This window comes from Equus asinus, chromosome 28 (assembly GCF_041296235.1).
Source record: "Equus asinus isolate D_3611 breed Donkey chromosome 28, EquAss-T2T_v2, whole genome shotgun sequence".
Taxonomy (NCBI): domain Eukaryota; kingdom Metazoa; phylum Chordata; class Mammalia; order Perissodactyla; family Equidae; genus Equus; species Equus asinus.
This window is the reverse complement of record NC_091817.1, coordinates 17,862,736-17,878,758: the sequence shown is the minus strand read 5'-3', so window position 1 is coordinate 17,878,758 and position 16,023 is coordinate 17,862,736. Positions and strand designations below refer to the sequence as shown.

Here is a 16,023-nt window from a genome sequence, read left to right as displayed (position 1 = left end):
TAACTGGTCCACCTGCTTCTCCTCTGCCTCCTTTCTAATCTTTTCTCCACTTTGTAGCCAGGCAAGAGGTTTTCAAAATTTAAGTCTGATCATATCATCCCTCTTGTCTCTCTATCCCTCTCTGCTAAAAAAATACTTTAAGGACTTCATTTCCCCATTGATTTTTGGAAAAATATGTAGCATCTTACAAAGCCCTGGAGATCTGGCCCTCGCCAGGCTCTTGGGTCACATCTTGCAATGAACTCCCTCTACTGACCCTTTCAACCTTGTCTCACTCCCTCTGGCCCCAGGATCTTTGCACATGCTATTCTCTCTTCCTGGGAACTATTCTCCCTACTTCTTCACCTTGTTTACTGCTTCTATCACTTCTCCAGGGAAGCTCCGCTGACCTCCCTCACTAGGTTGAGTCTCTCTGTGATCTGATAGCAGCACGTACTCTCTTTTTGTAGGACTTGTCATTTTTGTAATTTTACATTGATTATGTCTGTCTCCTACTAGTCCATAAGCTCTGTAAAGACAAGGACTATGTCTATTTTGCTTACCTTGGTGTCCTCAGTGTCTAGCAGAGTGTCTGGCACACAGTTAGGAGCCTCAATAAATCTGATCAAGAATGAAGTGCTGGGAAACTGGGCTGGTGGCACAGTAGCTAAGTTTGCATGTTCCACTTCAGGGGCCCAGGGTTCACCCGTTCAGATCCTGGATGCAGACCTACACACCACTTGTCAAACCATGCTGTGGCAGGTGTCCCACATATAAAGTAGAGGAAGATGGACACAGATGTTAGCCCAGTGACAAACTTCCTTGGCAAAAAGAGCAATGGCAGGGATGTTAGCTCAGGGCTAATCTTCCTTAAGAAAAAGAAAAGAAAAGAATGAAATGCTGGGGGCCAGCCCCGTGGCAAAGTGATTGAAGTTCCACGTGCTGTGCTTGGGTGGCCCAGGGTTCACAGGTTGAGATCCCGGGTGCGGACCTACTCCACTTATCAGCCATGCTGTGGAGGCATCCCACATACAAAGTGGAGGAAGACTGACACGTACATTAGCTCAGGGCTAATTTTCCTGAAGCAAAGAAAGGAAAAAAAAAAAAAGAGGAGGATTGGCAATGGATGTTAGCTCAGGGTGAATCTACCTCACACACACAGAAAGAATGAAGTGCTATGAAGGAAGAGCATACGTACAAGATGCTGTGAGTGTCCAGAACACAGGCCCCTGATTGCGTCTGGAGGTGAGAGAGAGTTTCCCTGTGCAACTGCTATTCGAGCTGAGTTTAACAGGAGTTAACTAGACTAAGCGGGAAAAGAAGCCAGGCAGTGAGAATGCATATGCACGTGACACAAAGGACATGGCACATTCAAACCACCGAATTAAGGACCGAATGGCTGAAGCTTAGACAGTGAGGCAGACAGCAGAGCAGGAGACCAGAGGGTCAAGCAGGACCACGCTATGCAGCGGTTTATGGTAGGATGACCATATAATTTTATGTCTAAACTGGAGCACTATTTTCTCAGCCCTTTAAAAAATTATTTTCCTAAATTTTTATTTTGATTTAATTTTAAGTTTAATGAAAAGTTGCAAGAATACTTCAGAGAAGTCCCATGTATCATTTACCCAATTCACTTGGTTACATTTTGCCCCATTTGCTCTATTATTCTTTCTCTCTACATTTATATATGGATGAATTTTTTTCTGAATCATTTGAGAGTAAGTTGAAGACATCATGACCCTTTACCCCTAAATACTTCAATGTGTATTTCCTCCAAGAAGAAGAACACTGTCTACACACAGTAATCAAATCAGGAAATTTAGCATTATAAAGTACTATTATCTACTCCACATTACAAATTCAGCTTGGTCAGTTGTCTCAATTATGTCCATTGTAGCTGTTTCCATCCTGGTCCCAGACCCGATCCTGGGTTTCACATTGTCTTTTTAGTTTCTTTTAACTTTAATCCAGGGCCCTTTTGACAGCCAAACAGAGTGTTGTTAATAATTATGCTGGGCTAACAGGCTAACAAATCCGGGCTCTCTCAGGCAAACCTGACATAACCTGCAAGTACGTGCAGGTTATGGCGAGGGTTTTACAATTGTGGGTAATGGGAACCACTGAGGTGTTAAAGCATAAAAGGAAGGAAGCAACTTGTTTGTTCACGTTTCAGAAAGACTACGTATGTTCACTCCATTCTGGAGGAAAAGTAAAATGGGCAATATTTGTTTAATAAAATAAAAACAAATAATTGCATCTAGATCATTATTTCTGGACAATTGCATCTGGAAGCGCTTGAAATACTTTTGACTTAAAGCTTGAAGGGTAACCAGTACAACATGAAACCGCAATTCTCCTCCTGATGTCCATGCTTGAACTGAAAAATCCATGAACACTCTGAGCTCGGATGCAGAGTAAAGGGATGTATTTGCACATGGTGGTTTAGAAATACGTCCACTGATTCTTTAAGATGCCTCCCTTCAAGGCGTGGAACCTACCTCCACCTTAGTGTGGTCTGGACCTGGTGACGCACAGTGAACAGAACATGGCAGAAGTGATGGCTACTTCTCAAATTAGGCGTTAAAAGGCATCACAGCTTTCTCCTTCTCTCTCTTGGAATACTGACTCCAGGGGGAGACAGCTGCTGTGTCATGATGACACTCAGCAAGGAACTGTGGCCTCCTGCCAACAGCCACGTGAGTGAGCCACCCTGGAAGAAATCTTTCAGTCCAGGTCAAGCCTTCAGGTGACTGCAGCCTGGCTGCCACCTTGATTGCCAGCCTTGTGAGACCTGAGACAGAACCACCAGCTAAGCTGCTCCTGGATCGCTGCCCTATAGAAACTGAGAGGTAATACATTTTTCATTTTAAAGTACTAAGTTGGGGTAATTTGTTACACAATAGATAACTGATGCTGTGCATTAATTTGCAGAGTCTATGATTTTCATCAGATTCTCTGCAAAATTAACGACCTGAAAAAGGTTAAGATTTGCTACTGTGAAACAACTGCTAGATTTCTAAAAATCTTTGGTCCTCAGCCTATAGTTTCTATGGATTTATTTTTCATTCAAGTTTGAGATTAGGTCCAACAGATTAAATTTTCCAAACCACTGGAAAACTCACATGAACGTTTAAAAGTGCTGTCTCAAAAACAAGCTGAGAAAAGCAAACTCCACCTGAACCTATCAAGCTAAGATCTAACAGAGTATCTAGCGGAAATGAAATGATTTTTCATTTTCAAGAAGAAAGGTCCACCCTAACCATGATCCTGACCTGACAGTGCAAGCATGAATCACTGTGAAAGCGAAAAGCCGAGCTGCAGAACATGATGCTTCCGTTACAGAAACAATGCAATCACGTAGGTTACAGACAGAGGTGTCTAGAAGTTGAGCATATTCTATCAATCAGGGGTTTTCCGGCTGCAAGCAGTAGACACGGACCATGACTATCAAAAAATAAAGTTTATTACAAAGTTCCAAGGAAGCTCACAAGATTGCTGAGAAGGAAAGAGGATCAGGCTGTGTAAACGGACAGGAGATGTGGACACAGGGCACAGGGGGCTCCGTGCAGCCATAGGAACAGTGTAAGCAGCAGCTGCCTGAGAAAAGAGGACACCATTGTGGTCACAGGCCTCTTGTGCTGGCATGAATACGTCTACTAACCCTCGATTTTATGTTGGTTCCACAACATTCCAAGTCCTAGGGCAGAATCATTCAAAGGGCCAAGATTTCTTTGGTGAAGAAAATCTGTCAGTATCCTAGTCTACTCAAAACAGAAGACTTAGGCCAGAGCAGTTACAGGACAGAGACAATGACAGGATTCCTTTTGAAGGGGATAGAATACATGGAGTAAACCTAGACTATAAATCCGAATTTTACAAAAAGAAAATGGCAAGGAAAGGGAGTCTGCTGCTCCTAAAAGCGGATGCTTTAAAATATTATAGCACAACTTCACTATTGTTGCTGAAAACAAAGAATTTCGGGAATGGTGAAGCGAGTTCTGAGATCGCGCATGTCCTCCATCTCGGTTAAACTCAGTCAAGCACCGGCCCGGGCATCCCCAAGAGGCAGGCAGCAAGCCCTCCGCGGAGCCCGCGGAGCCCGCGAGCGCCGGGAGAGCCGGGCCGTTCCTCTCCCCACAACTCCAAGGTGTTTCTTTGAAAGACTATGGCAAAAGATAAAATTGCAAATAAAGAAATGTCATTAAATGACATTTCGTGAGTTTCCATCTGAAAGGCAAACAAAAAACACAAAGATGAGAAGTGAAGCAGTGACTTCTGTTTCCTTGGGCAAACACGCCAGGGCAGGCTGAACTTAAAAATCTCTCCTCCGAGCATCTGATATGAGTTCATCCTTCGACGCTTACAGCAGTGTCTATTTCTAGTGGACTATTCTAGACCATTTACAAATACATGCATTTTAAAGCAGACTATTTTTTTTCCTATAGACACACAGTGAAAAACTATAGTTTCTATTCCACCAGGCCATGAGCAATCCTCGCCTGCTCTGCTGAGCTGTCACGTGAACAGCGAGAGCCGGAGAGGATGCTCAGCCCCCTTTTCTGCTGTTAGAGCAGCAACACTGCACGGCAGCAACACAGACCGAACCATTAACGTGAGTGTGACACATTCTTAGCTTGGCACAGCTTGGACGGAATAACTCACCTGCCACTGTTCTGTGGGGTGATTCTGCATTCATCAACTGTGTGTGAGCTTACTTAAGAAAGCAGGAAACCATTAATTTATTCATTCAATAAATATTATCAACTGCCTCCTACGGACTAGGCCCTGTGCCAGACGTTCTGCACAATGCCTATAGGTTGGAAAGTGTGGGAAAAATGACAGAATGGGAAATTTTGTTTCCCTTTAAAATAATTATGTTCTGTAAATATTCGAAGGAAGGAGAACTGTGAAACTTTTCTTCACTGGGAGGCTCCGTCTCTCAGAACCATAATGAGAATAACCTCACACCTGTTGGAATGGTTTTTATAAAAGACAAGAGAGAACAAGCGTTGGTAAGGATGTGGAGAAAAGGGAACCCTTATGCACTGTTGGTGGGAATGTAGTGCTACAGGCATTATGGAAAGCAGTATGGATGTTCCTCTAAAAATTAAAATGTGGGGGGGGGGAACCTGGTGGTTTAGTGGTTAAGTTGGGTGCACTCTGCTTTGGCGGCCTGGGTTCGTGGGTTCAGATTCCAGGTGTGGACCTACACCACTTGTCAGCCATGCTGTGGTGGTGACCCACACACAAAATAAGAGAAAGACTGGCACAGATGTCAGTTGACGGCTAGTCTTCCTCAAGCAAAATGAGGCATATTGGCAACAGATGTTAGTTCAGGGCCACTCTTTCTCACCAAAAAAAAAAAAAAAAAAAAAAATTTAAAACTAGAGCTACTATATGATCCAGCAATTCCACTTCTGGTATGTCTGAAGGAAATGAAATCACTCTCTTGAAAAGCCATCTGCACCCCATGTTCACTGCAGCATTATTCACAATGAAATCAAGACAGGGAAACAACCCAAATGTCACTGATGTCCATTCATTAACGGATAAAGAAAATGTGGATATATATACAATGGAATACTATTGAGCCATGAAAAAGAAGGAAATCCTGCCATTTGCAACAACACGGATGGACCTCGAAAGCATTATGCTAAATGAAGTAAGTCTGAGAAAGCCAAATACTGTATGATCTCACTTGTATGTGGAATCCAAATAAAAAAACAACGGGAGCTCACAGATACAGAGAGCAGACCGGGGGCAGCCGAGGGGGTGGGTGGGGAATGGGCGAACCGGGTGAAGGGGTGGAAAGGCACCAACTCCCAGCTGTGAGTGAGCAGGCCCTGGGCTGTGATGTGCAGTGTGGTGACTACAGTCGCCAACACTGAGCTGTACAGTGGAAAGCTGCTCAGAGAGTAGATCTTAAAGGTTCCTACCAGAAGAAAGAGATGGTGATTATGCGAGGTGATGGATGCTAACTAAACAGTCAGGCCTATACTGGGCACTGGGCCTGTCATCAGGGCAACTGAGATCAACCAGTGAAAACGGTCAAATCTCCACCGACAACTCTTGTGAACAGGCAAACGGATGGAAACAGCTGGTCCAGGGCTCCTCTCTGACACTGTGCACACTGAAGCCCTTCCCTCGCTCCAGCCGTCACCCTATTACCTCAAGGACATTGAGAGTCGTGCTGGAGATGCCTGCTGCAAGTCTTGTTTTTAATATCTCACATGCATTCGAAGCAATATCCATTAGCAAGCAAACTCCCAGGAATGGGGTTATCTGGTATTTAAAAAAAGATTTTGTAAGACACAAAGCTTTCAATTCAAAAGTTATTTATTAAAAAATATTTTCTCATAATTCTGATCAAATTAAACAAGGAGTGATGTTACAAAGTGGTAACTGATCAGATCCATTTGTGGAGAGGATGACAATGACTTCATTAGCTCATTAGTATACTCCATCTACTAAACAGTGGAACAGAAATTCAACTCATTCACTTCTTCACAAAAGGTAAGCCTAATTGGTATACTTCATACAAAAACATTTTATAAAGCTTGTCATCATATTTTAGTCAAAGATCGAGTGAATATAAAATGATACTGGCTTAAAAGATCATCCAAGCAAGGCTCTGGATTTTCCTTTATGCAAAATTCAAGGGAAACATGATTGTTTGGAAGTTTCTTCACTGCTCACAAAGAACCACCTGAGATTCCTTTGTTTCCACGCCTCCATTCCTCCTGTTTCCCGGGATTAAAACACGCTGGAAACATAATTTAGAGAGCATTGGAAAAGCCACAGATCCCAGAGCTTAAAAAAAGTTTCTGACAGGTTTTGAAGTTTTTATGAACTTCAAAATTAATGTACAGAAATACAGGCATTAAAAATGACTTTCAGAAGTGTACACACTCGAAGGAAACCCTTTGGTGTTCCTCAGCACTGAACACTTTGAGGCAAGAGATGCTCTCTTTTGCAAAGGTTCAAGAAGTCAGTCTTTTCTCCACAGCTTCCTGGTAAGTGACAAACCTTCTCAGATTCATCTTCACGTTGTCGAGGACACCCAGCTGATCTGGACTGTATTTACCTCTCCCTTCTTTTCGTATCTGCCAAAAAATAACATGTCATTTGGTATATATTACTAATTCTGTTAAATAAAGACAGCATTTAATTTGGGGCACATTCAACCATTTTCTGAAAAAGACAGCTGCCAGAATGTGGTAAAAACATTCTTACTTCCAAGGTGAATGGAACACAGTACATGAGCATAAAGATAAACTAAGATTGTGCACCTTTTAAATGACAGTTACAAAGACCGCTGAATCGCAGACGTAAAGAGCGGGTTTTGTGTTATGTGCACTGCACCTCGCGCCCCGTCTAGAGCAGCGGTTCTCACATTTCAGGGCGCCACAGCATCCAGAAAGCATGTTACAAACAGACGGGTGGACCCGTCCACAGAGCTGCTGATTTTCAGTAGGTCTGGAGGTGGGCCTGAGGATTTGCATTTCTAACAGTAATCAAGTGCTGCTGCTGGGGCGGACACGGGGCACTTCTGAGAACCAGTGCTCTAGAGAAGCTCTTTAGTCAAACGCACTGTATTGTGTTTAAATGCAATTTGGGGCTAAATATATATTGAACAGCCTTTAATGAAATTGTGGCTTCATTCACAAAGGAGCTTCATATAAAAAAACTACAGGCTGCTCTCCTGGCTAACAAAGAAATTTCATTAGGGCTTTATAGCTCTGAGAAAAGAAAAACACTTAATTAAATATTATTACCATAGCAATGCATATAAAGTAGAAAAATCAATCAGGACAACAGGCCTTCCAGAGGTTCGCGTTATTTCCTAGTTCATAGTTCACACCCCTCCTTTCTAGGCACTTGTTCCTGCAGTTCGCCGGCTCTAACCACGTCTGCTTTCCCTGCAGTTGCACGGAACTAGGGGGAGACGGTCTCCTTCCTATCCTGCAGACTCCTTTCTCAGAAGGGCAGAGGGCCTGGGACTCAAGAACTGTGGACGTGCTCCATGTGCTGGTATGGAAATCTCTCCAGGAGACAGTAAGTTAAGGAAAAACACAGGGAGTGCAGGGCTGTGAATATATTATGCTACCCTTTGGATAATAAGGGGGAAAATACTAATGTCCATTAGTCTTTGCTTAGAGAAACACCACTCCATTTGGTACATATGAGGCAGGTAAGAGGTGGGAATAAAGCCTCTCACTGCTGAAAAAACTGCAGGCTTGAGCAAAGTATAATTAAGAGCAAACCGTTCAATTTCTTCCCCCTGAATTAAGTCACCGACTGGTGAAGCTTAACTCAAATGTTAGCCACTTTTATTACATTTTTAAATGTAACATGCCAAAACATGAAAATGCTAAAAACAAAGCAAAATTCACACTCTTAAACAAACACTGACTTCAATGTGGTGATGACAGAATGTGTATGGTGTGTGTTCCTGTTTTTCTTTTCTTCTGGAAAAGAAAACTATTTTTTATGCCTTAAAGAAATTCCAGAAAATTAAAATTTCCAGACACACCATCACATTCACCTAAAAACTTATCACAGAGTTCTCTCCATGAGAACTGAATTTTGAGCTAGAACCTTGTTAGATAAAAGCAATACATATTGGAAAACAATAAAAGTAAGCTAATATTTCATCAAAACCTGTACTCTCTTGACAAAGACTTAAGAGAAAATGTTTAAAATCTAAAAGCAAAAAATACAAATATTTTTATTTCTTAGTGACATAGGAAAAACTGATGTTTAGATAAGAGGAGAACGGCAAACTTCAACTTGCAGACATGTGAGTCAAGGCTGCTTTTAAAATTCCTCGTTGCTCTTCCCCCTGCCGCCAAAGAGTACTAAAAATTATTTTCTGACTCAAAGTTAGGTTTGATGCTTCTGATGAAACATAAATAAATAAAATGGCTAAGGAAAGTAGCTACATTCTCCAGTACAGACCAGCTGGGAGTTTGCCTTTTCTTCAGGGCACCAAAGGGAAACAGTCATGAAAATGAAATGAAGCTAGAATGATTACAAGGCAAAATACAGTCCAATGTGCGTGAAAGTGCTCTGTCGGCTGCAGACACAGTGCTCCCTGTGGGCAGCACTGTCAGCAGCACTAAACTGGTGCAGAAAGAGGAACCTGCCAGACCCCGTGTGGGCTCAGGCCCCGGTGATTCGGCAGCAAGGATGCTGAGCCGCCCAGCCCGCAGGCGTCCACACAGACGAGGCAGCGCCGCGGGAGGCACTGGGACTGCGTGGAGGGGGCCACTCGCCCTTTCACAGACTGCTGACACCTAAGATTTCCAAATAAAATGGCTACATGCCTTCATTCTGAAGACTGGCTGGAATTCTTTCAGAGCAGAGAACAATTTAATTTGAACTGAGGCCCTTTCAGCTTCTTTACCATCGGCAAAAACATCAAAGAGGGCGTCCAGAGCTTCTCCTGCCACAACCAGGGAAGGGTCTTTGGTGGCCACCTCCAGCAGAAGGCACCCGATGGTCTGGGGACAACAAAACGCACTGTCACCGTACAACAGTCTAAGGTCAGCTTCCAAAACAAGTGCTGACTTTAAATGTGGCAATAATTTATGCATAATATTATATATAAAAATGCCAGGGAAAAATTAAAGCTTTGAAAAGACTAAAGATTAAAGACAGCATATATTTATAAATATACCAAGATCAATTAAACATTAGAGTTTATATTCCTAAATAAAATGAATTAAGATCCATAAACGAGATATGAAAAATTGATTTTGGAAATTATTAAATTTTCCCCTCTATCTTCCTCAAAAAGGCTTTCCCCATGGTGTCAAAATGCATAGAAATATTATCTGTAACAAAAAATTCTGCAACAAAAAATTCTGCTTTTTAAATTAATGACAAACACTCTAGGACAATTTAAAAACCCCACAACACTTACCTAATTTTGCTTCACTTGTAATGATTTTTAACATCCACCCATTTTTTCACAACTAGCTAGGTGATGAACAGACCATTTCTAATCTGCAAAGAACTGTTCAAGAGTGGATTTGCTTCATTTTGGCTGTTCTGCGTCACCCTTTGTGTCTTAAGGGTGATGTGCTCGTCCGGCATCACGGGTGGGAGCCTGGAAATGCTGAGTACCCCAAGTCCAGGCTCTGGCTCTACCGTAAATAACAGTTGACTCCTGGACAGTGCACTAGCCCCTCTGGGCCTCAACTTTCTCATCTGAATTTAAGTGGGCTAGATAACCGCTAAGATAGTGCTTAGATTTAATATCCTATAATATAACATGAAGCACACAGCATCACCTATGAAGCAGTTTTATTATAAAGATGAATCTGAATCTGAATCTAATCTGGCCTTTAGACCTAACTTCCAGTTTGCAGGAAACACAGAGGATAAAGGACAAACTCAACACCACAAGGCGGCAGTGAGACAAACCCACGAGGCTGGACACTCCGTGGGCAACGACGACAGCATGCAACTCAACGACCCAGCAACTGAGGACGAAACAGGTGGCACTGGGTGGTGCCGGGGGAGAGCTCTTCTAGACTGAGAGAGGCCTAAAGACCCCAAACCAAGCATGGCATGTGCACTTCACTTAGATCCTAGTTGAAACAAACTATCTGTAAAGAGAGAATTTTGGAACAACTGGAAAAATCTGAATATGGACCAGGTATCAGACATATTAAGAAACAACTGTTAACTGTGTAAGGAGTCATAATGGTGGCTACCTAAGAAACTGTCTCTGTTTTAAGACATGCAGTGAACCACGAAGATCAAAATACCATGATGTCTTTAATTTACTTTAACATACCCAGCAAGGAAACTCTATGATGTACATATGATCGAATACTAACGGCTGTTAAGTACACTTGACGGGCATACAAAATTCAGTGTACTTTCTGCTTCATGCTTGGAAAGATGACTAAGTAACAACATTTAAAGACTCTTACGTTCTGCCTGAGTAAAGACTGCTGTTCCTCTAAAGTGAGGCCTTGGAAGTTCTCATCTTAAGGGGCGGAGGTGGCACATACACACACCCACCTGAGTACGTGTGCACACACACAGCCACACAGCCACACTCTCGCTCACTTCTGGGGCTGCCTATCAAAAATCTCTGGAATGATACAGAACAAACAGGTGCCAGCAGCTGCCTCTCTAGAGCTGAACTGAGGGACTAGGAGTTTCGAGTGGAGAGGAGCCCTTTCACTATATTATTCTTTTCTGTTTTTCTAAATGTTTTGCTATGTGCATGTATCATCTTTTCAGAATAAGGGTCTTAAAATATTTGGTTATCATTGTAAAGTACTTAGTAAGTTAAGAAGTGCTTTCTAGTAATTGGCTTATTTCCCATTAGGCAGTAATAACACTCCAGCAATGACTTGCACAAGGAAGGGTAATTTTACTATTCCTGTCCGTTTAGCTACTCGTGATGCTGCATCTCTAGCAGTGCAGCTCCTGAGCAACTGTGCTGGAAGCAAATATGTTGAGTGAGTTCCTTCGGTATTGGCACTACCAGAGCTGCTGCTTAAAATGTATGGAGTGTCTTAGAGTGAACTGTGTGGTGTTGGCTGGTATGTGCTTCAGCCTGGTGTGCTAAGAAAACTGGGCGGACTGCTCCTTCATCACAGGAGACTATGATGTGCACACATTTTATGTGACAGCAAAGGCAGAGGAATCTTTAACGATTTTGAACTTGGCCTTTCACTGAAGACAAATTTACTTTTGAAAAAACAGTTCCAGAGTAAAGTTAAGTGGAAAACTGTGGCTCAACTTTCCAAGCAGCTGTCTGAGGCATGGAGTGACATCAAGCCGAGGGTCTATCTTAATAATACACCTTAGGAAGCAACTTCTTGATATGACTTCTTCTCACGTCCATGCAAGTTTTTAAAAATGCATACTCTTCCCCCATTTCTAATTATTTACCATTTTAGGTTGGAAGCATATTACTTTACCTTAAGAGTTTCGAGTGTACCATCTTCTTTGGCAAGGACACTCCCAGTGATTCCTAAAATACTAACAACATTTACTCTAACCCCGACATTACTACTGTGAATGCCTGCTTTGCACAGCGTCATCAGCTGATCAGGAGTCATACACTGTTGAAAGAGAAGAAGAGAGCATTTACAGTGTTAAACTCAACCAATTCCAATAGCATGTGAAACAGGATTGACAGGAATCTCTTCTATAGGCTGCACAATTAGAACAGAGAAGCAACCACACGTTTTAATCACTCCCAAATGCAGCTGGGAATCCTGAACTGCGAGGGGGCTGTTCGCGTCACTGTCATTCAAGCTACCCCAGGCTTCAGCTCCTGGTAGTTTCATTTGAAGAGACTTTCATTGAGATGTACACAGACTAAAGAGATTCTAATGTCTTTTTAACATTGATCATAAAAAACGTAAATAGGATCACGTTGCTTTAATAAAAACTGGTGGCATCTCTACAAGGCGAGAACATACTCTGAGATGTATGTGCTATGGTAAATTATTAAAGATTGTAAAAACCGTTAAATTATACAGCGCTGCCACCATGGAGTGATCCTTTTCATTTTAAGCTAATGTGAACACACACGCGGACAGAGGTTCCGAGAGAAAGAGCGAGTGTGGCGTGGCCAGGCCGCCACGTGTGGGCAGCAGCAGAGTGTGGTGATGAAGGCCTGGGATTTGGAGCCTGACGTCTCGGATCCAAATCCCGGCCCCACTACTTCCCACTCACACGCCAGCACGAGTCAGTGACCCACTAGATTCCCCACGTCCCCATCGGGAACATGGGGACAGGCGAAGTAACCTCCCTACAGAGTTACTGCGAGGAGTAAATAATGCGTACACAGCCCTCACTCCATCTTCGCTGTTATTACCTATAGCAGTACTGAACAGTTCTAATCCTCAAACTCATTTCTGAATCATTTGCATTGCTTCTGCCAAATCTAGAGGTAACAGCTAGCAGGCCCACATTTCTCAGAAAATACTCTCATGAAAAAAATTCCACCAACTCTTCTTGACGGCTGGGCCGAGGCTGCCGTGAACAGGAAGGGTGCGCTGTGCAGCACCAGCACGGCTCACAAGCGTGGGCGGCCCAGCGTGTACAGACCCGCGATGTGCAGAGCACAGGGAAGCAGCACAGCTGTATTCGCTCCTGGTGCCGTCACTCAGCAACCTAGTCCTTGATGTCCTCTCCACAGAATGCACTGGAGAGCCAGGCTCCTTCTCACTCATGCCAACCTGAGAATGCATGATCTTAAGACATATGAATGGGTCACTGTGCGCGGGCTTTGAGGAATTTTCTTTAAACATCTGGCTGACCCAGTAAGCTACTGTCCGAACACCATGGGAAAATCAATGAAAAACTTCATATTCCTATAGGCCCTACATAGGGTTTTTGGATCCTCTCAATAGCCACACAGCAGGGCAGGTATTATTACCATTCTCATTTCACAGAAACTGAGGGTCAAAAATTACGTTCTTAGAAAAAATTCTCAAATATATAAAGGAAAATTTTTTTTTTTTTTTTAGTGATTCAAAGCAATTTATTTCTTGATAACCTATATTCCAATTAGTGGCAGAGATAGATGGTGGTGACGTCTCTGTTCCATGTTACCCTCAGTGAACCAGACTGATAAATGCTTTATCTTCAACATCAGGCTTTCAAAGTCCCCCAGGGCATTGACACATGCTGGCAAAAGGTGAGGGTAGGGGAATGAAGTTTTTAAAGGACCAAGCTTAGGAGTGGCATTCCTTAAAGAAAAATTTTTTTAAATAAAAAGTTTATATTAGAAGCCAACAGCATACTATATTTAACAGTGAAACAGCAGACAGTCCCATTAAATTCTGGACAAGATAAAGTTTTGGGAGCACCACTCTAGAAGAGTGGCCGGCCATGGAGTGACTAAGGGAGGAGGAAGACAGGAGCACTGGAGAAAAGGAGGCCAAGAGCTGCGAAGCCGTTACTGGAAAGGGCATCTGCGTGGACAGTAAAGTCACCTAGAATTGTGACAGGACTAGTGAAGAGTTACAGAGCCCAACAGCAGGAATCTTCAAGAAACAGGAAGTGCCTCAGAGGGCAGCAGATGACTGCAACCGAGAGAAGCGGGTGGGACGGTCTGATGACGTGTTAATCAAACTGGGGGATTGTAGGAAGAGCAAGGATGGTTTTGAACAGCGGTTCTCAAACTTTAGTGTGTGGGAGAATCACCCGGAGAACTTGTTAAAACATGGATTGCTGAGCCCTCCCCAAAGTTTCTGCTTCAGTAGACTGAGGTAAGGCCCTAGATTTGCTCTTACATACAAAGACGACGACTACCAACCCAATAGCAAAGCTGGTGAAAGACAGGAACGGTCACAGAAAAAGAGATGCAAAGGCCCTTAAAACACACTAAAAGATGTCCAACCTCCTCATAATAAGAGAAATGCAAATTAAAGTTGAGATATAATTTGTCACCTAGCAATTCAGTAAAAATCCAACATTCTGACAACCCACCCTGCTGGTGAGGCTGCGGCAAAAGAGGCACTCTCCAACACGGCTGTGGGGGCTCGCCACGGCTGACCTGAGGAGGAGACCACAGCAATGCGGAAACACGGCAATCTGTCCCCTCTCCACCCCAGCAAGCCCACTCCTAGGGATCTATCCCAAAGACACAACAGCAAAACACAAAACAACATCTGTAAAAAAGCTATTCCTTGCAGTGCTGTTTATAATAGCAAAAGACTGAAAATTACTCAAATAGCCATCAGTAGCGGACAGGCTGAATAAATATGGAACATCTACCTAATGGAGGAATATGAAGCTGTAGAAAGAAAAAAGAACGACATCTGTATACTATGATGATTGGAAAGGGAGAGAAGAAGAGCAAGGTGGAGAGCACTACTTTTAAGAAAAGGGGTGAAATACAAACATATATATATATACTGGCTTATGTTTTCAAAAAAAGAACAAAAGAATGATAAATCAAAACCCAAGGGGCCAGCCCCAGTGCGGAGTGGTTAAGTTTCGCGCCCCACTTCAGCAACCCAGGGTTTCCCTGGTTCGGATCCTGGGCACGGACATGGCACCACTCGTCAGGCCATGCTGAGGAGGCATCCCACATGCCACAACTAGAAGGACCCACAACTAAAAATACACAACTATGTACTGGGGAGCTTTGGGGAGAAAAAGGAAAAATAAAATCTTTAAAAAAAAAAACCTAAAAAGGATGATTATCAACGGCAGAAAGAAAAGAACAGGGCAAAAGGGATAGAAGCTAGACCTCTCTAAATATCTTTCTTGAATAAAGTACACGTAATGTAAAGTGTACCATCTAACCATTTTTAAGCGCACAGTTCAGTGGCAGTACGCACATTCACATTGTTGCGTAACCATCGCCACCACCCACCGCCAGGACCTTCTCATCATCCCATATGGAAACCGTCCCCACGAGGCCCTGACTCTGCTCCCCCTCTCCCTCAGCCCTGGTAACCACTACTCCACTCCTTCCTGCCTCTGAATCCAACTACACCAGGCACCTCACAGTGGAATCATTCACTCCCTGTCCTTTTGTGCCTTCAAGGTTCACCCCTTCTGTAGTACGTACCAGAATTCCATTTCTTTTTAAAGTGAAAAATATTCCATTGTATGTATATACCATATTTTTCTCTATCTCTTGCTTCAGTTTTAACTCTGAAACTGTAATTATTTTTTATAATTAAAAAATAAAAACTAAAGCAAACAAAAAAAGTCTCAAAAAATAAAAAGCTGCAACAACTGAAGCTAAGTTTATAACAAGACACATAGAGAATTTTTTTAAGCAACTTTAAAACACAGCAATTGGACCGTATAGTCCTAGAGGGATTTTCCTAAGGACGAGAAGAATCACAAAGAAAGCTGAAACTGCATTCGGCAGTGTACTGTTAGTAATCATAACAGCATTGTCATTTTGAAACAAATTTGAATTAAATACATTCTGTAGGATAAAGCAAATGATAATTTAAATATCACTAAGACGCAAAATTTCCAGGACCAAAAAGATACAATTATATAATCAAAAGTTAAGTAAAAACACTTTACTCTTTTTAT

At 42.7% G+C, this 16,023-nt stretch overlaps 1 protein-coding gene across 5 annotated transcripts in view; it reads right to left on the bottom strand.

Moving 5' to 3' along the window:
• Nucleotides 1-6,300: 6,300 nt before the first annotated feature.
• The window catches only part of HEATR3 (HEAT repeat containing 3), a 47,787-nt gene continuing 38,064 nt past the window's right edge, over nucleotides 6,301-16,023 (bottom strand). For 4 of the 5 annotated variants that reach the window (XM_070500742.1, XM_070500744.1, XM_070500743.1 and 1 more), the window contains 3 exons: nucleotides 11,928-12,071; nucleotides 9,309-9,485; nucleotides 6,301-7,085 (listed from right to left, as the gene is read on the bottom strand). In XM_070500742.1, coding sequence (XP_070356843.1) covers nucleotides 6,963-7,085; nucleotides 9,309-9,485; nucleotides 11,928-12,071 — 444 coding nt within the window. In that variant the 3' untranslated portion in view covers nucleotides 6,301-6,962. The remainder of the gene's footprint in view (nucleotides 7,086-9,308; nucleotides 9,486-11,927; nucleotides 12,072-16,023) is intronic. The other variant, XM_044761814.2, reaches the window with a different exon arrangement.